Source organism: Globicephala melas, chromosome 16, assembly GCF_963455315.2.
Source record: "Globicephala melas chromosome 16, mGloMel1.2, whole genome shotgun sequence".
Lineage (NCBI taxonomy): Eukaryota > Metazoa > Chordata > Mammalia > Artiodactyla > Delphinidae > Globicephala > Globicephala melas.
The window spans coordinates 38,746,189-38,772,595 of NC_083329.1; the positions used below are offsets into that span (position 1 = coordinate 38,746,189).

Below are 26,407 nucleotides of genomic sequence, written 5' to 3' on the forward strand. Positions count from 1 at the left end.
TCCAGTTACAAGCGCTGCGTCATCTGCCAGATCACATGGTAATTGTTGCTATTTCAAGGATCAAGTGGCATGAAGCTCTCCCCTCCACCTCCACCCCACCCCTTTCCTTTGGCACTATACAGCGTGCAAGAGTGATTATTATGTGATGAGGTGAGACCAGGCTCACTGGTCTAACCCTCCCAGCTAGAAAGCAGGCTCTCGGTGGGGTGGCGCGCGCGCCGTGTTCTCACGAAGTGATTGGGAAAGGGGGACGGGGGAGGGGGTCTCAGGGGAGGAAGGGCAGCTCTAATTGGTTTCTCAATGAAAGATAATCACCTATTCCCCGGAGAGACGGGCGATTAGCACTCTGCCTCTCCTCTCCTTCGCTTTTAGACTTCTCATCCTCCCCTTGGTGCTTTTAGTCCCTTCAGCAGAAGCGGCTCGAAGAAAGCGGCTTCTCGCGCCGCACTAGGAGCAGCACCGCTGCGCTCGAGTACTTAGCGCCCGTTCACTCGCTCACTCCGCGCTCGCCTCGCCCGGCTGTCGTCCCAGCCGCCGCCGCCGCCGCCGCCCGAGACAAAGTTTCGCGGAGGGGCTCAGGGAAAACATGAGCGAGCTAGAGGAAGACTTTGCCAAGATTCTCATGCTCAAGGAAGAGAGGATCAAAGAGCTGGAGAAGCGGCTGTCAGAGAAGGAGGAAGAAATCCAGGAGCTGAAGAGGAAGCTCCATAAGTGCCAGTCGGTGCTGCCCGTGCCCTCGACCCACATCGGCCCCCGGACCACCCGGGCACAGGGCATCTCGGCCGAGCCGCAGACGTACAGGTCCTTCCACGACCTCCGACAGGCATTCCGGAAGTTCACCAAATCTGAAAGGTAGGCGCCTGGGCTCGGCGCGGAGGGCCGGAGCGGGGCCACCCCTCGCGGCGGGCGGGCCGGGTGGCCGTCCTGGCGGCGGCTTGGGGGGCTGGGGGCTCCGGGCCGCGGCGGCTCGGGGGCTGCTCGACGCAGGGCGCCCCTAGTTCTCCGCAGCGCGCCGAGTGGGGGCTGGCCCTCGCGGGCCGGGAATGGGAAGTGTTTATTTTTATTTCTGCCCATCACGTGCTGTGCTTGTCTCCGCCGGGCTGGGAAAGGCGAGCTCCTCGGGGAGACGCGCCCCTGTGGCGGGGTGAGGTGGGGTGGGAAGAAGGAGCGTGGAAAGTTTTGTCGCGCTCGCTAACTTGGCCGCTCCGCACGCGGCTGCAGTCGCGCGGTCTTTCCTTCGCACACCCCTGGGGGGGCGCCCGCGAGGGACAGAACCCGGCCCATCCCGGGGCCCGGAAAGTTTCCCGGAGGTGACCCCCAAACCCAGGCCACAGGGCATGCTCAGTGCGCCGCTGAAGCCATTTGGGAGCGGCGACGGGAGGCTGGACAGGGTTGGGTTCAATTTAGGGACTGAACTCGCCCGGAGCCCAAGCCCTGCTGGGAAGGCGCTGAGGGGGTGGGGGGAGAGAGGCGGGACTGGGATGCGTCTCCGCGGCAGGAATCAGCCTCTGAGGGTCACTTTCCAGGCAGCAAGCGATGTCAGCAGAAGATTGTAAAGAAACCCCACTTTCTGGATGTTCTTTTGCTCAGTTTGTGTCCCTTCCAGAAGCGCCACATCTTGGGCTGCCCAGGGCTTGGAGGCGGTTCGGTGACCTTGCACCTGAAGCAGGTTTGGGGCTACTGGTCAGCCCTGTCTCAGGGTGGATAATGCCCCCTCCTTGTTTGTCTTCCTTCTGAGTCTCCCTGGAAAAGCTGGGATTAAGAGGGAGGGGAGCTATTTCTCTGGACGCCTCCAGGCTCCTTCCTTTCCTTCTCCCAGCACGTTGAGAGCCAAGTCCTGACAGTTCAAAGTTGTTGTCACTCTTTCGTGGTGTGCAGAGGAGGCCGGGCGATTTTGGCCACAAGTAGGAAGCTTTTGCTCTCCACTGGCCGCCTTCACCGGAGAAGCCTGATCGATTGGCTGCAGCATTAAAGCGCCTCTGGACATTAGGGAGAGGAAGTGCAGACTCCAGAGCCCATTACTGGCTTTTAGTCTCTGGAAGTGCACGGCCGAAAGTGCATTTCTCAGGATATTGAATATTCCATTAGGCGTGCCTTCATGCCCACCTACCTCTTACCCCTTCCCTGTTGTTAGATCACTTGGCGTCTGAGTTTGGGGCCCTCAGGGGACCCCTACATTAGTCCTTCCTCCTGAGCTCTCTGACTTTGAGGCCAGTACTTCTAAAGAGCATGTCCTCTTGTATGTCTCCATCCAGGCCAGTTGCAGGGCCCTGGATGTCCCCCACTTCTCCGCTGCACCCCTTCCTTGTCTGTTTCAGTTGTGTACTGATTACAGTGTTTGCATGTGGGAGTGGGGGAGAGGGGAGCAAAGGAGTCTGGGTAGGGGTTGAGAGGTGTTAGAAAAGGGCCAGGAGCTGGGAGTGGGTTGAGGGAGAAAAACGGGAATCAGGCAGAAAGGATTCACCTTGGGAACTGCAGGCCCACTCTGAACCAACGTCTTGAGGGACAGCTTTCAGATTTCCTGAGCGACGCTCCACATATAAAATGACACCGTGCACATAGCACCTTTTGGCCCAGGCTGCCTTGGAAGTCCCTATCAAATGGAACAATGGCATTCTTACTTCTCTCAGGCCAAGACTGCAATCAGAGCTAACATTTGGCCTTGCCCTTGGTTGGGAAGCTGCTGTGTCTTGCCTCAGCTGAGCTGCGCATTCCTCGGCCGCTGCCCTGCCCCGCTCTCAGCAGCTGGAATCAATCTGCCCACCTCCTGAAGAAGCCACTTCATCAGCGGTCACCCGGCAGCTGTTCGCCTCCTAGGGCTGACCGGCTGGGGCTTTATCGCATTTTTGAAATTTCAGATCTCTGTGTCTGGACTGTGCCCCTCAAAGAGTAACCAGCACCACCTCGTAGCAAAGAGGAGATTTCACTGGGGTCTAGAGAGGACAGGAGAGGAAACTGTCTCTCCCAGAGTCCACTCTCATCCAGGAGCTAGCTCTCAAAGAGATACTTTTATTTTCCTTGATAAGAAATCTCTCTAGGAATGAGAGGCGTTTTTGTGTGTACTGAGAGGAAATGGCTGATCTTTCAAACGTACACATCATCTTCCTTTTTTTTTTTTATTCCTCCCCCGCCCCCTCCCCCGCCCCCGCGCACACACTCCCGACGTTTTCGGGTTAGGGGTAGGAACATTCATCAAAAGAGTGGATCATGCGCAGTAGCGGTCGGTTGGGCGCGTATTTGTGTCTGCAACAGCTAGCTGAAGTGCTTTTCTACTTCCTCTGTGCGCTGATTTACGCTGGGACTGAGTGTAAACTTTTCCCAGCTCAGCACTTAGCTTTATACTTTCAAATGGAAGCGTGGAGTGTATTTTCAGCAAGCTGACTCATTAGAGTTTAAAGAATTTTGACAGGTATAATATATGGGCATAGTAACCTCTGGAATTAGGTACTCATCCTAGCGTTTAAAGAGACAGTACTAACTTAATTATTGGTGAGACACCTTATTTTGGCCAAGAAAAGAAATAATTTAAAAAGTATATCTGGGATACAACATTTAACAGCAAACAAGATGCTTTCAAAATAAAAGTGTATTTGCTAATTTTCAGATATTTGGATTTGGGGAGTAGACATTCCATCAGCTTGTGCATCCTTTGTTAAAAGTTGTGCCATCCTGATGCACTCACTGGGGCTGAAGGAGACTGCTTTATCACAAAGCTAGTGTTCAATTGCAATTGCTGTAGGATTTAGTGATAGCTATTCATGCTATAGGTTTGTTTCAGACTTTACTAGGACACCCAGTTTTTATACTAACAAGAAAAGAAACATATTTTGAAAGTGTAGGAATTGTTTGGTGGGCAGAATGATAAAAGAACTTTTGCCTGTAACCACTGTTTTAGAAAATGATTGCAATCTGAAATATTTACATAATCGGTGGTAAAAATATCTTCAGCATTTATTGCAGTGGAAGGAAATGGGAGAATTCACCGACTATTGTAATCAAGTCAGTCCAATTAGCCAGATTTCCATGTGTCCACAGAGGGTATAATGCACAATCTCCATTAAGAATGATCTAAGTATCTAAGGAATGCTTAGATGAAAATTATACTAGGGAAAGGGAAGATCTGAGCTCACAGCATAAGTATCAAGTGTACAGTATGATGATCATGTTTAAAAAGAAAACATCCGACTTATTGCAGTCCTCATTTTCAGACCCCTTAGAAATGCCCAGTAGAGATCAAGTGATAATCACTGAAAACTGTAGGCTGTTTTGGATGACGATGATGATACTTTACACTTATATGTATAACTTTCTGCCAAATAACTGAGTATTTCACATGGTTTTCTGTGAACTTCTGATTCCGTGCATGCATATATTCCACATCAAGAATTACCTACTATCCTAATTCTCCCCCTTAACTTTTTATACACACCTAAATTCCTTATTTTGACCACCCAGTTAGCTCAGAAGACTGCATACAGTTGTTGTTTTTTAAATTAGCTTAGGCAAAGGCTGGAATCAATATTAATCTGTTACAGGAATAATGTATTGTATTCCAAGCCACTTGAGCATTTCCCATCACAAATCCCTTGATTCTTGATGATGTAATTCATCCTTTGGAACTTGTACCTTCTTCCACTGGGACACGGATGCTTTGGAATGGATGCCCCAGAAAACTCTTTGCCTTTTGCATCTCTGATTCATTTCAGCTGGTTTAACCTTCAGACTAAATCAAGGGATTTGGCCTAATTTTGATATAAGCAACTTCAGTGAAATGAGCGGGTACCGGTGGAATTCTGGGCCCAGCTTATTAATTGTTCACATAGAAAATACACAATGCTTTAAACTAGCAATGCTAAGAATAATAAAGATAGCTAATCTTAGTGATGTTAACACAGTGCTAAGCTCTTTACTTTCAGTAGCTCATTGTTTTTCTACCAGTGGTCCTAGATCACATACGTACTTTTCATGTGAGGACACTGAGGCTTGAAGAAGTTAATTCACTTACCTGAGATCTCAAAGCTAGGAAATGGCAGCCGTGTTTGAAACCCCAATCTTGCAGTCTTTAGAGCCCCAGTTCTCAGCAGTTATATTCTGTAGCCTTGGAATCTGGCCAGTTCCATCTTACTAACTGGTGAATCCTTCCAAATAGGAAGAAAAGAACCTGCCCTAAATTAGAATAGGATTTTTTTTTTTTTTTGAGAAGTCTTAGAGCCAGCACGAAACTGACCTTATGAAAAAGTGACCAATGAGCCCTTGTATCCAGCACATACGCCCTGGGTGTGCTGTGCCAGGCCAGAATTTCCCCAGGCCGTCCTGCTCTGGGGATTGTCATTTCCTAATCATTCCCTCTTCTTCCTTCCTCACTCAACTTCTCTAGCTCAGTGTCATGTCATAGGTGGCGCCGATGAATAGTGCAGTCAGGAAGGATGTGAAAAGGATCTTGGTTGCTGCCTTTGGATATCATTCACTATACCCTTTGCCTTTTGCCTTACAGACCCCTCCTGCTGATTCCTTCATCCCTACCAATCCTTCCATCCAAAGGACTTTATTACTACCTGACAGCGTACCAATATGTTAACCAGTTATCCTTTCTGGATTAACGCAGTAATGTTTTAACGGGAGCTTCTGGGAGAGAACATTCGTTTAGTTTACTCAGAGGAGTCATATTTATGATGAGAGTTGAAAGGGAGAAAAGCTGAGGAGGTGAGGGGAGGATTTTTAGGCAGGCTTGCTTGTCAAGATCCTTGTGTCTTGCCGCATGTAATTTGAAGAGGACAGGTTCCGAGCGTAAGCACCTCACACCTACATTCAGTCAAAGAGGTACAGGAGGTAGATAGTACTCTGGTTTTAGTGATGAGAAAACTGAGCAAATCATTACTGAAGTGCCTTTTAAAAGATCTCGGAAATGGGACCAGAAAGACAATATAGGTTTCTTAATTTTGCATCAGTACTGGAGTTGGTGAATTGATATCTCCAAGTTATTATCTATTTATACTTATTATTTAAGACATATCCACTTTGCTTTGGTGTTGGTTTGGGCTCTGGGATCAAGTACATTTTCCAGATATATTTGTAATACACCAGGAGTTCTCGTTCCATCCGAATCCTTGATACATGTATAGGTTGCAAGTTTTCATTTAATCATGTGTTCATTAGAGATTTGACTGACCCTCCTGAAAATATTTCTAAAAGACCTGAAAAAACAAAAGATGTTCTATCTTTTTCCTCTTTCCTTGCTAAGTGGCTGTTGCCCAGTGCCCTTTCCCCACACTGTGTAGGAGATGCTGAGAGTGCATTAAAACCCTCTCTTTTGATAAGATTTTCAGGTGATTTCATGGTTGCTCTGAGTAGGAATAATTATTTTCATTTGCCACTGAGAATTTGCTTATCAGAGTTCAGGACCCTATGTTATCTCAGATTCTTGTAGCTCTTGGAAGTTACTGTGAGTTCTGAGATAAACCAGGGATAGCATATCCTGTTTCACAAAAGGGAAAGCTCAGAAGCTTGGAAATTGTCAAAAATGACTACTAGCTTTGTTAGTGTCCTGTGCTGTAGGATCCCCGAAGAGAAAAGGGACTATATGTATATGTGTATGAGTACTGTGTATGTATATGAGTATGTACATATATGTATACACACACAAATTGCTGATTTATTCAGTTCATGATTTTATACTTCTTATGGTAGTTATTATTCTGAAACTCCTCTAGTTTGGCCCAATCAGTTTCTTGGGGAAGGAGGATTTACTTCCTGGGCTATTATCATGCAATAGATGACAGCATCTTGCCGCTTGTCAAATGCTTGTGCTTGGTATTAAGACACACAGTCCAATACTGTCTCCCAGAGCAGGGTGCTAGAACCAGTCTCTGTTGCTTTTTATCGAAGTACTTACTACCTCCTGCTTTTACCCAGTGATGATTTTTTTACCTTCTTTTTCTTTGTTCTTGGATCTGCCTGTGTTGTGCATCTCTCTTTTGGGTCCCTGGTTCCTCTCTTCTAGCTTGACATGTGGAACTCCTGCCAGATCTCTCATTTGCAAAACTCATACAACCGCAAACGTAGAACAGAGGTCTTGTTCAGAATAGTACTCTAACCTTTTAAAATCTTTCATGTCTTCAGATATTTCAGATTTTTTAGATAGTGTACAATTTGAATTTCCTAAGATTTTAAAAATAATTGCTCATATTGAAAATATACAATGCTTTAAAATATTTCTCAATGAAAAATAGATATTTCCAGAAAATGTGTATCTTTGAAATAGATTTGTTTTATTATATAAAGGCTGTTAGAACTAATCCCTTTATTGTTGTTCTGAACAACAGATTTCCTTTTTAAAAACTCTTAACCTTACTCTGCACTACTCCCTAAACATCGTTGGTGGACCGCAGACTTCAGTGTACGTTATGTTGCTTTTATTTTAAACATTTTCATATTGTTTTTTTATGTGGGCATATAATAGAAACCCATGCTACCTTAGAAAATAGTGGAGTTTTAAATTCAATCAATATAAAGTTTATATTAGCTAGAAAGTTATAAAATACTTTCTATAATTTGTCCTGTCCAATGTGTTGGCTGTGTGGTTAACCTTTTTTTTAGTGCATGTTGATTTGACATGTTCTTGGAAATTAGTCCTAAACAGTCAACATGTTGATACTAGGAGTTGATTTGGGTTGATTTTATTACGCGGATGAGCATGCTGATAGCACTTTGGTGTGTAAGGGGGTAACATGCTGATTTCACCTGAGTGTTTATTTAATAAATGAATTTGCCTTAATAAGGCAAATCCAGTAAGACATCTGCTGTAATTACTTTGTTAGGACTTCGTTTGAATTTTTTTTTACTTGTGATAAAGATTATACAAGTACAGTTCTTAAATATGCTCTCTGACTTGTTGCTAATTCAAACTGCTCCTCCTTTATAGATCAGTTTAGAGAGGGCTTCAAAATGTTTTCTAAATCCTCAGATGTGTCTTTATTTGAGCACTTTGACCTCAAATGCTGCAAAAATGCTACTGACAAACCTTATAGGGAGTCTTAAAAGTACTTGTATATTTGCCTCTTACAAATACTTGTAGGTCTGTTTGTTCAACTGTATTGCCTGATGAGCAAATCCAAAGCCTTTGAGTAAATGTCAGTATTTTTCTTGATGACTTTCATTGCCCTCATGGTGTGGGTAATGTTAATTTCATGTCTCACAGGACCACCAAGGAACTTCACTACATATGCTAAAAATTCTCAAAATAGAAAATTCTTTTATATGTTAGGCTGTAAACCCCTGGGTAGAAACCAGGTCTGTTTATAGTAAAAATTCCAACCCTATACAACCCTCAGCTTACCATACATTTCTCTTCCCACGTGCTAATTTTCAGAGGCAGGGTAAGAACAGCACATATCTAGAATGTATTAAAAACAAACAAATTTTAAAAAAAAACACCCACCCTGAAACCTTCTAGAGGATAGAACCAATTCATATTCAATTCAGTCTCCTCTCAGAGAATAAGTTCACTCTAAAATATTCAGGACAAAATTTCATGTCTTACTTCAGCAGATTTCAGCTGTGGTGTCACGGCACAAAGTGGTGTGTGTTTGAGTAGTTGTAAGGTTAAAATGAGTAAATAATAGGTTAAAAATCAAACTTCATGAATTATTTGCTTCTTAGGAAATAAGGTTGAGTGCATTCACAGGCACCTCCCTAGGGATGGTTTTTGACTTGCATTCCAATTGGCTTCTCCGACTGGGAGGATGACAAATATATGGCAGGAAATTGCACAGAACCCACAGTCGGTCTTTTCACAAGAGTGTGTTGCACGTGAGAACATCATTCATCCCGTGAGTCACTGCAGAAAAAATGTTTGAGAACTTCTGATCTGAACTATGGCTCTAAAATATCAAAATCTTGATGCTATGACACTTAAAGCTACTTATCTATAAATAATGGTTGTTAGATTTACTGTACCCTACTTAGCATGTATACGTCAGAGCCCCATTTCCCAAAGTGTGATGTTCATATACTGGTGGCATCAGGGATGCTTCTAGGTGGCACACAAGTTAATTTATTTTATATTAACAGTAAGGAGTTTTAATGTACTGAGGGAAAAGATGTAACAATCACATTAAATCTATGCCATGTGGCTACTGTTGCTTAGAATAATGCTTCATTTTACGGGTTCATAGATTTTAAAGGAAAATATAGAAAAATACAGATTGTGAATAACATAGATATAAATAAGACAAAAGAGGGAAAGATGGTTTTAAAGTCATTTTCAACAAGGAATGAAACAGATTGTTTCCATCCTCATCTCCTCCATGTTGTGGAAGATTCTGGCTAATCGAGTTCTCACTATACCTGTCTTTGGGTGACTCCTTGGATGGCTGTCTGTAAGTTTCTCCACAGGAATTGGAGTGGGGACATAGAGTTAGATGGGAAAGGTGGTTTTTATAAAATATACCCTTGCTCTGATGGTAAATCAGTCTGGTTGAGAATTACTCACTTTAATATATCATCAGAGAAATGTGTGATGTACCCCCAGATTTGTGAATTCCTTTGCCATGCCACAGCAGGGCCCATAGGTGAAGGGGACAGTCGGGAAGTAATAAAGGGATGCCAGGCCTCCGGTCTCCATCCAGCCTGGGGTTGCTGGGCAGCTCTCTCTTTCCAGAGTGTGTCCCCAGGGCTCCTCCTTGGACCCTGAGAGTCGGTACCTGTGGCTGTGTGGCATCTTGTAGCCAGAAATACAGGATGCTTTCTTTCTTTCTTTCTTTCTCTGTAAAAGTACAATTTGGAAAAAGTTTGGAAGGAAAAGTCTTTCATAAGATACACATATATTTTCCTATAATCTGTATTCCCTTTACTTGTAGGAAACTAGATTAATCTAAAAGATAGATATTTGTTTAAAAAGTATTATTGTTAAAAGAATGGTTTTGTGGAAAAATGAGAAAAATATAAGGAGAAAGGAGAGAATATATTACAGGAGGAGGAATTGGCAAAAATCCGTTCTTCTTTCAGAATATAGTGCAGGTTGTCTCCCTACCTACTTAAGAAAGGGACTCATTAAGGTTTGGATATAGGTACCCTCCAAAAGGTAGGGGGAAAAGGAAGGTGAGGGAGAGGAAGGGAGAGAGGGAGGGAGGAAAAGACAGCAAGCAAGAAGATTCCAAAAACTACCACAAGATGGCAGCAGGAGTATAATATTTAGCAATTGTACAACTAGTAGTTTGGAATGTCCTTTAGTCGAATATTAAAATATATTCTCAAACATATAACTTTCTTTTTTTATTGAAGTAAAATTGATTCACAATATTATATTAGTACAGCATGGTGATTCAATATTTTTAGAGACTGTACTCTGTTTAAAGTGATTATAAAATATTGGCTATATTCCTTGTGCTGTACAATATATCCTTGTAGCTTTTATACATGGTAGTTTGTGCCTCTTAATCCCCTACCCCTATCTGCCCCCGCTTCCCTCTCCCCACTGGTAACCACTAATTTGATTTCTCTATCTGTGTGTCTCTTTCTGTTTTGTTATATTCGTTCGTTTGCTTTATTTTTTTTTAGCTCCACATATAAATGAAAACATAACTTTCTTAATATGAGGATTCAGGTGTTTGGAAAGTGTATCATTGAATACATATAGTATTATAGTTTTCCAATTAGTAGTGATTTGGGGGAATGTGCTTAAAAAGCCACGGTGCAGTGTTCTTCTTTAGTGTTTAGTCTAAACCAAAAGAGAAACCAATAGTGCACTTTGCATAGAGAGCTCTTTTACATTGATGTTGGTCTGAGGGAGATTCCTAAAACCCCTGTGAGGAAACCTCTGGACTCATATTTGGCAGAGAAAAGAAAACTGAGAGAAAGAATGGAAAATTAATAGTAGTAAAAAAATATATGTGTGAGGAGAGAGAGTAAAGGGAATGGTTTCCTACGCACTCCCGTCTCCCCGCATAACGAACTAAAAGACAATTATTATAAGAAAAAATGAGCTATGAGACGAAACTTCTAATAGCTTCTAATAGGTTGTTTGATCTCCTTGATAACTCTGTGATTCTCGAACATAATTAGGTAAATCTTAACATGGCCTGTTGCAGTCTGAGGTCCTTTTTAGAAAACATTTTAATACTCTCCAGTTGATATGATTATTTATATGCATTAAGTATTTTTTAAGAGAAAAGCCAAATGTTTTATAGGATGCCCTAAATATAAACTGCCTCTCAATTCTAGGGTAAAAAGAAATGAGTGTAGTCTGAACTACCGCAAAGGGATAGACTGTGGGTCGTACTTAATGGACTGTAAGTTTTTGAATCAATATTCCCTTGGAAAGTGCCATTCAGTCTTCCTGTAAAAGGCTATTTCATTCAGTCTGTGACCCCTCGCATGTGAAAGCCCCCAGGGGACTGGAAGTGAAATAGTCTCGCTGATGACAGCATTTGTGATTTAACACTGAGGAGAAATGTACTTATTTTGGTCTGTCCCAGTAACCAAGGGTCAATGCCAAAATGAAGTTGTACTGTGCATAAAAAAGAATTCACGCATGATCACATGGCCTCTTTCATGGGTTTCTTTGCTCAGATATTATGTTATATTGTACTTAGATAAACAAGCAACAGGGGAAATAGAGAATATTTAACACTGCACAATTTGATACCCTATTTGACAATAAGCTGCCTTTGTAAAAAGTGTTTTGAAACTCTGAAATATGTTTATTTGAAGCTGTCAGTATGCAAAACTGCTCTTTGGGGCAGTCATTTATATTTTTCCTAGGATAGGAAAAAAAATGTTCAACAGTCGATGACTGCAAGAAAGGATCAAGGGTAGATCAAATGTAGGGTATGCTTTCTGTTGTCTGTAGGGCTAAAAAAAGGAGGAAATCTAGTCCCTATTAGACACGGTGAAGCAAGAGATAAGTAGCAATACATTTTGTTTTTTTCTGGTTTGTTATCAAGGCAAGACAGATTTCTGAAGTGTGGAAGCAGGGCTGGAAACATACTGCCTTGAAATCCTCTGGTTATCTAGCCTCTCCAGGGCATTACCAGGGATGTCCACACAGGATGAGACAGGCCTTGGAACCACTGAGCTTCTTGATATTAGAGCAATTTTTAAAAAAATATTTCTTTATTAATTTTATTATTTATTTTGGCTGCGCTGGGTCTTAGTTGCAGCACGCGGGATCTTCATTGCGGCATGCAGGCTTTTAGTTGTGGTATGAATGCAGGGTCTAGTTCCCCGACCAGGGATCGAACCTGGGCCCCCTGCATTGGGAGCGTGGAGTCTTACCCACTGGACGATCAGGGAAGTCCCTATAGCAATTTTTTAAAAAGTTTCTTTTGTGTGGCTCTGCACCCGTATTCACCATGTTAAAATCTGGACATGCTTCTTGATATTTCTAGTTTGTTGTTTGTTTTTCTACCTGAAGTAGAATCATCCCGTAACAGTCCTCAACAACCTGCTTTTTTTTTTTTTCCCCCTTAACTATAGCTCCTTTCTTTCCAGATCAGTCCGTATTGGTCTAATAACCATGTACTGTGCTATTGTATCCATGTACTTCAGCTTATTAATAGTGATAGTTGTTTGTTTTGTTTCTTGTAAGCATAAACCACACTGCAGCTAACATTCTTGTACACATTTTCTCATATGTCTTTAATTTATATACGGGATAAATTCTAAACAGTGAGAGTGGTAGGTCAAAAATGTTGCTAATTTTCAGTGTGAAGTTTTTAGTTTGTGACTATGCATAAACTTTCTGTATCAGATAAATGATCTCTAGCCTTTTCAATTAAAAATAAAAGGCATGTGAGTGGCATTTACAAAATCAATTTTCTACATTAAAGACAATTTTTAAAAAATCAAACATACAACTATAGCAGAAACATGCGGAAAGTTATTTCTTTTTTACACTTGAGTTGCATTCATGAGAACGCTCTTTTTTGAAGTAATGTTTACATGCCCTTTTGCTTTTCAGATTTATCAAGTCCATATTGTGTTTTGGCTTGATTTTTTTTTAAGTTGAATAAAACTTTTGAATTCCTACAATGTGATATTGAAAGTAAGGATAAAATTGTTCGTATATACTGCTCTTAAATCGCTAAAGTCCATCATCAAGAATCACAGTGGTTTGTTTTGTTTTGTTTTTCATCAAAATACATTTTTGATACTTTAAAGATTCTGGGGAACTTGTTCCCACTTGGGAAAATAACAAATTCCAAATCTCTCAGTTACATTTTTTTAAAAGGCCAGTGGGAAGATTTGGACATATATGGTATTGGAACTACTGAGAGGAGCTTTCTTTTTATAGGATGGCAACTTCTGGGAGAGTTTTCTGTCCTTTTTTTGATCATTGTTATGGTATTGAACTAGATTTACTGAAAGGTAACTTTGCAAACATTTATTTCGACCAGAATTCAGTCATTTCACATATAATCAACCATGAGGTTGAAGCCAAAAAGTGAAACTGATTTTGGAGAGTCAGAGGAGTAATCTGAGAGATTTTAGCCCAGTCTAATAGAAAAATGACCTGAAACTGTCATGAAGATTAAAACAATGGGCTGTGGCACCACAGACCTGAGGCTGACCTCTGACTCTTCCTGCACATATGGCTGTGTGATTTTTTTAAATTAATATGACTGTTAATGTAATCTTTATATCCTCTTTTTAATTTTATTTATTTATTTATTTTTGGCGGCATTGGGTCTTTGTTGCTGCGCGTTGGCTTTCTCTAGTTGCGGCGAGCAGGGGCTATTCTTCGTTGCAGTGCGTGGGCTTCTCATTGTGGTGGCTTCTGTTGTGGTGGAGCACAGGCTGTAGGCCGGCGGGCTTCAGTAGTTGTGGCATGTGGGCTCAGTAGTTGTGGCTCGTGGGCTCTAGAGTGCAGGCTCAGTAGTTAGTTGCTCCGCGGCATGTGGGATCTTCCTGGACCAGGGCTTGAACCCGTGCCCCCTGCAATGGCAGGCGGATTCTTAACCATTGCACCACCAGGGAAGTCCCTGGCTGTGTGATTTTAAACAAATTGCTTTACCTCTCTGAGCTTTAGTTTCTAATTTCTATAAAATTGGGATGATGCTACTTCCTCCCCTAAGGCTTTGCATACAGGAATACTCTCTCCATATGTGTTTGTGGAATAAAAAATGATGAGAGTAAAGTGCTAAGTAAGAGTGCTAGCAAATGTATAACAGTGAAAGGTTTGAAAAGTTGTAGAGATTCTTTACAACGTTAGTTCTGGTATTAACACATTATAGAACCTCATGCCTAGAAAGGATTTTAGGAGATATCCTTGTTCATCCCCTTTGATGAACAAAACAGTAATGACAAAATTTTTTTTTAAAAATCTAGTGGTTCAGAAATACTGTGATTTTCCAATGACGTGAAGCTTATTAGTGACAAAACTGAGATTAGATCCCCCTGTGTCTTATTTGCCATTCTCCTTAAATCCATTGTAAACATCTTAAGTGATGAGTGACATGAGGAAAACTAGACGTTTATAAGTTGGAACAATGGGACAAGTGGAAATGAGATGGTTAGATGCTGTCTGCATTTTATAAAAAATATACAGTGTTCATGTATGATCAGGCAGAGGGACTCAAAATGTGCTGTTACCCAGTTTAACACCCCAAGCAACTCTAGAAGACTGTGTAAGTTTCTTAGAAGAGCTGTTTCTTTTTTTTTTCTTTTTTCTTTTTTTTTTTTTGCGGTACGCGGGCCTCTCACTGTTGTGGCCCCTCCCGTTGCGGAGCACAGGCTCCGGACGCGCAGGCTCAGCGCCCATGGCTCACAGGCCCAGCCGCTCCGCGGCATGTGGGATCTTCCCAGACCGGGGTACGAACCCGTGTCCCCTGCATCGGCAGGCGGACTCTCAACCACTGTGCCACCAGGGAAGCCCAGAAGAGCTGTTTCTTAAAGGCCCTGGGTTTAAATGAAACACTGCCGTGAATTGCCCAAAAAGGATGATAATAAGGCAGGAATGCTGGGGGGACCAGCTATGTCAGGCTCAGGGAAAGACACTGAAGTCCCCGGAAGGGTCTTTCGGAGTGGAGGTCCTGCACAGCGGGAGCATCTCCATGGCTAGGGGTTATTGACAGGTTTCATATTCCATCAGGCTGGAAGCCTTATTTCCCAGGAGCTTTTCTGTTCCTCCTTTCATTGTCTATTGTTCAGTCCTCATAAATGATGAAGGCGTTACTTTTCATATCTAGTGGAGCTGTAGATCTAGAGGTTTGGGTGGAGGCCCTTTGTAGGTGTTCTAACAGCCTGTAGGCTGGAGAGGAATGTCACTAGACATTCCTGTGCCTGTTTCCCCAGGTCGACATTAAGCTTATATGTCAGTGCCTGTTCGCAATTTAGAGGATGATTTGACTATGTTAGAGCTTTTCAATTTGGACAAATACTAGTCCAGATTTTATTTCTCCCAGGGCAGTTTCATCTGTCAGTCAGTCAGCTCAGATGGGGGAAGATATATGAAGTCACATACGTCATAACCAAAGCCAGGTTCTTTCCTTACCAGCCTGACGCTATCATGTAAAATACTTCCAAAGCCTCAGCCTCTTCAATTGTTGAAAACCCTGTGAGGTTGTTGAGAGGCGAAAGTGAGCTCGCTCATGTAGTAGATTTAGCTCCTTGCGTCCTGGAGTACAGTTATGCAGTAAACTTTAGCTCTCATTGTCATTACTTACTGATTCTGACTTCATTCACAAAATATATCATGACTTCTAATGCCGTGCCAGGATATCCATACATAGTCTTCCCATATTTCTACTCCATTCTTGGTTCTAATTCTGCTCATTGAAATAACTCTGACCCTATTTTCGGAGTCATTTCCTGAATCACAGATGGCCCCCTGACAGAGGCCATATTTCGGAGTTATTCTCCTATTTTTCATCTGCAGCGTAGTCTCAGTTTTCTTTCTACGGATTTTACACCCCTCCTCCACTACCCCGTCATATTAGAAACCACTCTTGTACTGGATTTAGCTGCGTTAAGGTCCCCTCTGTAGCGCTCTGCTCTTGGAGTTAAATAAACCCAGGGCTTCTCAAACTCTAAATTGCATTTGAATCACCTGGGGAATCTTATTAACTGCAGTTTCTCATTCAACAGCTCTGGGAAGGGGCCTGAGAGTCTGCCTTTGTAATTAAGACTCACGTGATGCTGATGTTACTGGTCTTCAGATCCTTAAATGCAAGGGATTAACGGATAGGTGTTGATTGATAGTTCTTTTGGTTCAGGTGAAAGTATTAGTCTCTTGTGGTTCCATGAAATGTCACAGATCTCTGGTGGTTTATGGTTCTCTTGTTTTCGAGGTGTGACTTGTGTAAAGATTTACAGGAAACCAAAATTGGGCTTAAAACCAGAGACAGCTAGTGATTTTCATTTCTGTAGGCTGTAGTTTTCTTACCTGTAATTTTAGGGGGAAAGAAACTTTTATGCTATAATTTCAGCACTTCCCTATAATTTTGGTAAATTGTTTCCTTAGGGTTACAAGGAACAAGCAGAATAAACCTCAAATATAGGTATTACGATAAAGGCAATTTTTCTTTGGCACATTTATCTAGACAGTGTCAACATGCAAACTCATTTAGAAAATCTCTAAATGTTTCAGTCAATTAGAATTATACATTTTAAAACAACGGGGTTATATTTAGGTATAGACTATTTTTTAGGCTGACATTATTTTATATATTTTGAAGTAGAATTTAAGTAGTTCTCTCACTTTTAAAAGAATTTATGTTATTCATTTATTTTTGGCTGTGTTGGCTGTTTGCTGCTGCACGCGGGATTTCTCTAGTTGTGGCGAGCAGGGGCTATTCTTCGTTGTGGTGCGTGGGCTTCTCATTGCGGTGGCTTCTCTTATTGCAGAGCACGGGCTCTAGGTGCGCAGGCTTCAGTAGTTGTGGCTCGCGGGCTCAGTAGTTGTGGCTCACAGGCTCTAGACCACAGGCTCAGTAGCTGTGGCGCACGGGCTTAGTTGTTCTGTGGCATGTGGGATCTTCCCGGACCAGGGCTTGAACCCATGTCCCCTGCATTGGCAGGCAGATTCTTAACCACTGTGCCACTAGGGAAGCCCAGTTCTCTTACTTCTACCCCCAAGCTAAGGTGCACACACACATACTTTGTAACCTAATTAGAGGGTTTTTGTTAATGTATCCTGTAATAGAAATTGTCTTCCTACTACTCAGAATTTAAACTTCGCCTTAAACACTTAAGAAGTGTTTGAAAGACAGTATGAATTAAACAGTCTATTGGAGATTTGGTTTTATATAAAGTAAATTATGTAATAAAGGAAGTCCACTTATCATCTGAAAATATAATTTAAAAATGTATGATAGCATGGGTCTATTTCTGTTTGAATATATTTAATTCTGAAACACTCCTTATCCAAGATGCTTCAAAGAATCCAGGTTTCTAGGGATGGTTTTGGGCTTATTGATGATATAGAATATTTAATGATGTATTGCTCAGTATGGACTCATTGAGACTTTTTGGAAAGAAAAAATCTGTCAGAACACTTGTGCTATCCAGATATATGTATGTGTTCTCCTCGAGATTGTGTGTTCCTTTGCTTTGCTTGCTTCCTGTCCATCTGCCATCTGATTTTTATTTGTTTTTCTTACTTTTCTTTACTGGAAATATCCTCCCAGTAGTGGGAGGAGGGGTCAGCAAAGGGTGGCTTCCCTGCAATGGGTAACTGGCTCCTGTTTTGTGGAAATTTTCAAGGGCCATCTTTGGTACTTAGTTGTATAAAAAGTAATTTAAAAGGTAGATAGGAAATTCCATGGAGCAAGTGCAGTGAAATGAATTCTACTACCTAACATTAGTCATTGGCTCTGTAATAAACATCTTTATCAGTTATTTGGGTGAAAATATCAATGGCATCTTAGTCATATTTGCAGAGAGCAAGATGCTGTATGAGTTGGTAATTATATTGGAAACAGAATCAAGATTCCCAAAAGGCTGTGATGAGCAAGAGAAATGGTTTATAATCCTAATACACCCAAGGCTCTCTTCTTCATGTCAAGTATTCCCTAAAACTCCCTGACTATCCTGAAATGAAATTCACAGATAATATAATCCATCCACAGACATAATTATGTGTGTATATGTGCATAGTATCCTAACAATAATATTAAACAAAAGAAAAAATAATGTATACTGAAATAATGTATGGCTTAATAAGTAAGTTTTTGGATTGTCTAAGTTGGAGATGACCACAGGACAGGACTACACAGTAAGCTGAACTAAAGGTGTGAAGGGCTTGCACTTTTCCTAGGGTCATTTCATGTAACAACTGAAAACAGGTAATTGGTACTGGACACTCTAGTGTCACTAATGGTGTTTCTGTCAAGTGACCTAATTTTCCAAAATGGTAAGCAACCCTCTGTAAAGTTTCTTACAAAATAAAGGAAACTACTTCCCTTAATTTACATGGTAGTTTTACTTCTGGCAAACAAAATATAATTTAAAGCCATGCAAAAATAAGTATTTCATTTAAATGTAGTAAAACAGATTTAGATCATAGGCTTAGATAATTATATATGAATTTTTCTTCTGCGTGAATGAAGAATGAAATTTAGAGCTGTAATTCTTCAAGTATGTGGTTTTCTGTGGATTGAGGGACATGGTGATAACCGTAACAAAAAAGCACCCCGCAGATTTCCAGAGTTCCCACAAGGGGGCAGTACTGCCCCCACTGAGAATCGCTGGGCTAAGAGTTTCTCTGTAACTATCCATTTTTGCGGGGGGGATAATTCTTTATCTTGTGTGTGGGGGGCATAAGAGCGTGGGAGATGGTGCAGTCCTGTGCATCGTAGGGTATTTAGCAGCATCTGAGCCTCTTGTAGGTGCTAATAGCGTCCATCTTCACCACCAGTTAGGACAACTAAAAATATCTCCAGACATTGCCTGTCACCTCCTGGGGGGCATATTCACCCACAATGGAGAACACTGAACTGAACAAAAATACGTTTTAATAGGAAAGTGGGGAAAAAACTTTTCCCTGGAAGAAGCCATGAAACAAATTTCACAATTAAAAGTGACCTAATGGAAGCATTTGTGAAAGATTTAGGTACTGTCTATAAGTAGTTTAGGAATCAACCAGCAAATAATGTAGACAGGTCACTCAACACCTGAAGAGGATTTGTTTTAAAACACTTCAGTCAGCGGTGCCAACATGTTTTCTAGGTTTATAAAAAGCTGTCACAATACGCAGGAAGGGATACTTGCATAATAATAAAATCTAATTATTAGGAATAAGCGTCTGGGTCCCTAAAAATAGGAAATTTTAGACATTTTAAAAAGCTATGGAAGCATGAAAGACCTTAACTTTTGACTGTGAACATGGCTAATGTATGTTAATTGGGTTTCTGTAGGACTGTGTCTTTAGTTATGTTGCATTCTCGTCTCTTCCTATTGCTTTTGGTTCTGCTTTTAAGTCCTTGATGTTCCCTTTCTGATAGAAGTGTGCCAGGGCGTTAGGTTATTGATTACTGTTGGTGGAAGAAGGTAATGTTGCTCTCTGGGAACCACCGCTGGGTGCAGGCATTCTCTCCTTCAAGTTCTGAGATGCCGCAAAGGGCACTATCAGTTTCTTACCCCATTAGTCAATGGAAGATGGTGTTTACTTTTATGAACCAGAATTATCTGCTGTAGCTTGAAGTGAAGATAATCAGTCCTTAAAAGAGTAACGATAGTAATCAAATCCTAGCTGTAAGTAATAGGGTTTTGGGAGGGAAAAACTATCTTGGAAACATTTTTTTTTTTCAGACTTCACATCTCAGGGGCACCCCCTATCAGCGACGAAGCTGTGTGTGTAGTTAAATGCTGGTCACTCTTTGGTCTTACTGCACATATTACCAAGGGTGGTGGACACTAAAGAGATGAAGGACTGAGAAAGCTGATCTGTGGCCTCACACTTACTTGTTTAATCTTGCAATTCTGACCAATTCCATAGTGCAGTGTGACTTAGATGTGGCTCTGGGCTAAAAATAAACCAAGTACAGAGACTGGGTTGAAATATTTGGCTCCTGTGTTTCCTGTTTTTCAAGTGATATAGGGTAAGGCTGATACTTACTTCTTAGAGCAAGAAGTATCTTTGATGATTATATGATCTGAACTCAAATAATTTCCTACCAAGTACGTTTTACTACATTGAGAAACTGTTACTAAGTAATCCAGCAAAAAGACCACACTGGTATTGCTATGGAACAGTGTCTTCTGGCTAAATAACATTTCTTTTTCATTGAGAAAACATTTTCATTGCAACTCTTGTTGAAAAAGTTTCTAAGGACAATAATATCTTTACTTAATTGTGAAAGAATGTCCAGATTGCAGTTAAATTGTTTTCCCAGGCTCTTGCAAGAGTTCTAACTACTAAGCATTGTTTCTCACTTTATCTTCATCAAATATTTATTTAATACCTACTATGTTCAAGATATTGCATCGTCTTCTAAGACTGTTGTATATCAACGGACTTAGAAATTTCATCGGTAAATTATCCATTCCAGTTGGAGGTTAGGAAGAGAAGGTCTCCCTTTATCTCTGAAGTCAAAGAGCCATTCCTTAAGACCCCAATCTTAGTTCTATTTTGGGTGAGTGTAGCTCAGTAAATGTTTAAATAAGTGTCTACAACATTCCAGGCACTGTGTTAAGATCCGTGGGAACAAAATCCAGCCAGTTACAGTTGTTGAGGAGCTCAGAGAAATGGGTGGAGGGAGCTTACTCAAGAGAGTATTTTTATAGGCTAAGTACTATGATTGAAGCACATTGGCGGACGGGGGAGGGGACTAAGAGGAAAGAGAACATGTGCACTATAGCAATGAGTGGGTGTCAGGAAAGCTTCCTGTAAGGGATCATCGTCTAGGTGCTAGGTATTTCCACATATGTGTGTGGAGGACATCAAGCTTCCAGAAAGTAATTAATTTCACGTCAACAAACATGTGGTATACATCTTTTATTGAATGCATTTTATTTGGCAATGGGACAGGGACATAGGTTTAGAGATGAGTGAGCCAGGGTCCCTTTGTTTCATCTTTTAGTTAAGCATTAAAGCATTATCAGATTGTACTGTATTCAGTGCTCTGCTAGCTATATGTTTCACTTGCAAGTTGTTTTGTTTTGTTTTGTTTTGTTTTTTGCGGTACGTGGGCCTCTCACCGCTGTGGCCTCTCCCGTTGCGGAGCACAGGCTCCGGACGCGCAGGCTCAGCGGCCATGGCTCACGGGCCGAGCCGCTCCGCGGCACGCGGGATCCTCCCGGACCGGGGCACGAACCCGCGTCTCCTGCATTGGCGGGTGGACTCCCAACCACTGCGCCACCAGGGAGCCCCCACTTGCAAGTTTTAAACTTATATTTTCTGTCTCTCTTCTCAGCCAGTGGCCCTGTCTTGCTTTTCACTGTTAGTAAATCTTTGTTGTTATGATTGAGTAAAATTATTATTTTATGCTGACAGCAATGAAGTGCATATTTCAGGCTAGAATAGTTAACTAAAAATTCATTTCAGGCTTTTATAATAAATGGAAAATGCTACGTTGCTTCTCCACTTTTACTGAATATCATTTGTTTCCTAACGCAGTTCAAGGGACAATGGGCAATACCTTTTGCCAGTATTTGTGTGTTACCTCCACATAGGGCTTTGCAGTTTTTAAAGCAATTTTCTCTGACTTCATTAATTCTAACCACAGCTCTGCGAAGAAGATACTATCTCCATTTTAAAGCTTAGCAAAGTGAGGCTGAGATGGATCAGATGACTTGCTCAAGATGCCATAAGAAACTCTCTTCCTTTAACTCTTTGAGCTTCCGATCAGTTTTGACTAAGTTATTGTTTTTGTTGTTTAGGCTACTGCTCACGTGCACCTCCTCTAAAAAGCCTTCCTTGATCCCTCGGCACTGCTTGGCCGTCCCTCCTGTGTGCTCCCATAATACCCTGCACTTGCTCATATTGTAGTGCCTGCGATTTGATGTTTTATTTGCATGTTTGCTAGTCTGTCTCCTGCACTCTCTCTCCAAACAACCTGTCTTGTTCTCACAGGATCCCCAAACCTAGTGGAGTACTTGCCACAGAGAAGATGTCAATAACCATTTATTGGATGAGAAAACTACGTATTGGATTGACCAAAAAGTTCGTTCGGGTTTTCTATAAGATGTTACTGAAAACCCCAAATGAACTTTTGGGCCAACCCGATAATTAAAACCTTGTCATAATTAAAATGAAATAGTGTATGTGAAAGTGTTTTGTTAATGGTTTATGGTATGAGATATTCTTTGTCAAATCATGGAGGACAAAGCATGATACTAAGATGTAATTTCAAACTTTTGAAGAGTTTAGTTTCTCGTTGAATGGACCCTGTTTTAGACTGAATGTTTGTATCCCTTCAAAATTCATGTATTGAAACCCTACCCTTCAATGTGATGGTGGGGTAGGCCTTAGGGAGGTAATTAGGTTAGGGGGGTGGAGCTTCAGAATGGGATTAGCGTCCTTATAAGATGAGCCCTAAGAGCTAGCTAGCCCTCTTTCTGCCAAGTGAATGTACAAGACACTGGTCAGCAGTCTGCAACTCAGAAGAGCACTCTCGCCAAAACCCAACCATGCTGGCACCCTGATCTGAGACTTCTGGGCTCCAGAAGTGTAAGAAATACATTTTTGTTGTTATAAGCCACTAGTCTGTGTACTTTGTTACAGCAGCCCAAGTTGACTAAGGGAGACATACTATTGGAGTGACCCAGATATACAACAAACAGTTGCCCTGACCTCCCATTCTTACTGTCTTTTCATTGGGAAATGTGCCATTTTAAATCACCATTTTTAGATCACAAGATAAAATAAAAGAGTTGGAAAAGCTTCAGTTGCTTATTTTAGTGTAAATTTTATTCTTAAGGTTAGCTGGCTTATTCTCTGCCCAGACATTATCTGGAGTATTCCACGTATATTGAGTAACTTAACACCCGTAACAACTATAGGAAGTAGGTGCTATTATTATTTACCTTGTCCAAATGAGAAACGTGTCTCTGTTTCCCGTTGATGATTGAAGGATATTTTTGCTGGATATAGAATTCTATGTTGGCTTCTTTCTTCTTTTAGCACTTTAAAGGTGCCATTGCATTGTCTTCTGGCTTGCAATGTTTTTTTGACACAAAGTCTGTGAAAATTTTTATATTTGTTCCTCTATATGCAATACGTCTTTTTTTTTTTTTTTTTCCTTCTCTGTCTGCTCTTAAGATTTTCTCTTAGCAAGGGTTTTCAACAGTTTGATTATGATGGCCTTGGTGAGGTTAAGTGAATTTGCGGCATTAAGATTTAGCTTCAGGCAGTTTTTCTTAATGGCCATGCTCTTAACTATGCTGCCTCTTTAAGGTTAGCCATCAGTATTTTGCTAAGGCCACTGAAGCAGAGAGGGGTGAATTTGGGTCTCCTGATTCTCAGGTCACTGTGCTCATTTCCATTAAGCACTGAGAATGGGATCATACCTGACTTTTTCTATAAATATTTTTTGAATGTTTTGCAAAACGTCAGGACAGTTATTTCCAATCCTGTGTCCCCCCGATCTGCAGAAAATAGGGATCTATTAGGAAGTTTGAGAATTTAAAAATTGTAAATCATAAATTGACTTGTGATATAAATATGGAAACATTTGGGATCAAAATAACTCTGTGCTAATCTAGTTTTCTCTCATACATCAACAACTCTGATTGGTAATCACATATGTATTTGGGTGTTGAAATAGGGAAATAAAAATTAAGTTTTACTTAAGAAATGTGTTTTGTAGGACAAAACACTTTCAAATAATGGGATTCATGAGTAAAGATTTCAAAAGGGACCCTTGATGGTGAAAATGTTGGGAATTAGTTGTCTGGAATCTTACCTTCTTATTATAAACTCTATAAAGTTAAAAGATTATATATAAAAAAATTCAGCCCATTTACAGCTCCTCTCCCCCAACAGTCCTTCTTTCTAGTGGAAAAAGAATACAATGCTATGAAGGGATTGGAAAAGGAGAAAATAAAATATTGAAGTATGAGCCTGTATTCATGATTTTATGTAATAAAAATAGACTAAAAATATAAAAATAACTGTAAACTTTCACATGCTAATTTATATGTCATGCAGCAAGTTGTTTTTGCTCACATAAATTCGTAGGTTGTTCATCACCAAGAAAGTTATGGCCAATTAAAATTGAATGGGTGGGTTGAGTGATAGGTATTATTTATAGATTTGCAGTAACAATAGGGTTATAGATGATACATTGCGTACATGTCTTAGAAACTAATAATTGGAAAATTATGACTTAATGTCTAGTTACAGTCATATACGCATCATTGCAGGATTAACAAAACAACCTTTCACGAATGAAATGCACAATGATGATGTGTTCACAATGACAGTAATTTGTATTAAAAAGAACAGCAGTAATTGGAAACCATGGCCAAGTCAAGGCAGCATTTTGCTATGCTGTCTTGAAGAAGATCATAGAAATTCCAAGCATCTGCATGTTGCATGTGCAGCCAAGCTTTCCAAAGTCGCCAAGCATCGAATGGCAAATTTCATGGTAAAATGCTGAATGAGAAAAGTCAGTACATTCTCATAATGTACTAATTTTAGTTCATTAATACTTAGTAACCTTAATACTTCACTTGGTAAGTTACAAGTAAATAATCCTTAATCATATCATATATTAAATACATCTATGAAGTCAGGTTACTTACCTATCTTACAAAACTAAAGGTAGGCTGACTTTTAAAAACAAATTAACTTGTAAAATACCAAGGAGCCTCCTGGGGCTATGGTCTACACTTGAGAAACATGTAATGATGAATAATTTATCCAGTGCTTCTTAGTGAATTAAGAAAAGGAATAGACCTCCAGCTGCCCTCTACACCTATTGTGTCATTTCTCTGCACTGTGGAAGCAAAAGCTGTCTTTAGGGGCTTCCCTGGTGGCGCAGAGGTTGAGAGTCCGCCTGCCGATGCAGGGGACACGGGTTCGTGCCCCGGTCCGGGAAGATCTCACATGCCGCGGAGCAGCTAGGCCCGTGAGCCATGGCCGCTGAGCCTGCGCGTCTGGAGCCTGTGCTGCGCAACGGGAGAGGGCAGAACACTGAGAGGCCCGCGTACCGCAAAAAACAAAAAACAAAAAAACCTGCAAGTAGAAATACCAGATGATCCAGCAATCCCACTCCTAGGTATATATCTGAAGAAAATGAATGTACTAATTTGAAAAGATACATGCTCCCCAGTGCAGCTCTATTTACAATAGCCAAGATATGGAAGCAGCCTAAGTGTCCATCAATAGATGAATGGATAAAGAAGATGTGGTGTGTGTATATATATATATATATATATGTGTGTGTGTGTACACACACACACACACACACACACACACAGACAGGAATATTACTCAGCCATAAAAAAGAATGAAATTCTGCCTTTTGCAACAACATGGATGGACCTAGAGAGTATTATGCCTAGTGAAGTAAGTCAGACAAAGACAGATATGTTATTACGTATATGTGGAATCTTAAAAATGAAACAGACAAATGTATATAACAAAACAGAAACAGACTCACAGATAGAGAACAAACTGGTTACCAGTGGGGAGAGGGAAGGGCCAGTTACTTTTAGGGGCCAAGAGACCTTCCATTTAAGAAGTGGAGTTAGGAAGTGATTTTTATATCTCAGCATCTATAGCTCCTTGTAAGAGATCTATAGCCTCTTAATCAGTGCTTCCTTCTTCAGGGCAGTAATTTCTCAGCATTCCCCATTTGCCTTTAATACTAAAAACCTGCCTGTGTCAGAACTACTTCTGTAAGGGTAATGACATCTGTGTTCACCAATTAGTTTTCATTCTCAAATCTAAACAATCTTAATTTCTAGAAGGAAGCTTTCTTCTTCTCCAGTGTCTAACTATGAAGGAACTATGATGCCTGGCTTCACACTGGCAAGTAAAGCAAGTAAACCTTAAGTGAATCCCAAGGCTGCTATATCATATTTCAAACCTTCACAAATGTTTATACTTAAATTTTTTTTTAATCCAGAAAGGCCGTTTAAACAGAAAAGCAAATTGGATGATCACTCATGTGTTAAGATTTGAGGGTATTATAGTGAGGTATGGCCACATTAAAAAAATTCAATAACTTAAAATAGCCACAACATTTATTTTGCTCACAAATCTGCACTATAGCTCATCTCTACCCATCTATCGTGAACTGGGAGTTGGAATCATCTGAGGCCTTGCTTACTTACGTGTCTGGCCATTGATCCCGGATGTTGAATGGTTCCTCATTTGTGGCTGGTGTTGGAACACATAGCCCTGACCCTTGCATTGCTGCTTCACTTCCTCACAGCATGGTAACTGGGTCCCAAAGGGGTATCATCCCCATAAGACCAGGCAGAAGCCTTAGATCCCATCTCTTAATGGAGGAATGTCAGTGTC

At 41.0% G+C, this 26,407-nt stretch overlaps 1 protein-coding gene across 1 annotated transcript in view; it reads left to right on the forward strand.

The window, feature by feature from the left end:
• The first annotated feature begins 350 nt into the window (after positions 1–350).
• Positions 351–26,407, forward strand: part of PRKG1 (protein kinase cGMP-dependent 1) — a 1,181,528-nt gene continuing 1,155,471 nt past the window's right edge. The window contains exon 1 of the mRNA XM_030864960.2: positions 351–852. Coding sequence (XP_030720820.2) covers positions 587–852 — 266 coding nt within the window. The 5' untranslated portion in view covers positions 351–586. The remainder of the gene's footprint in view (positions 853–26,407) is intronic.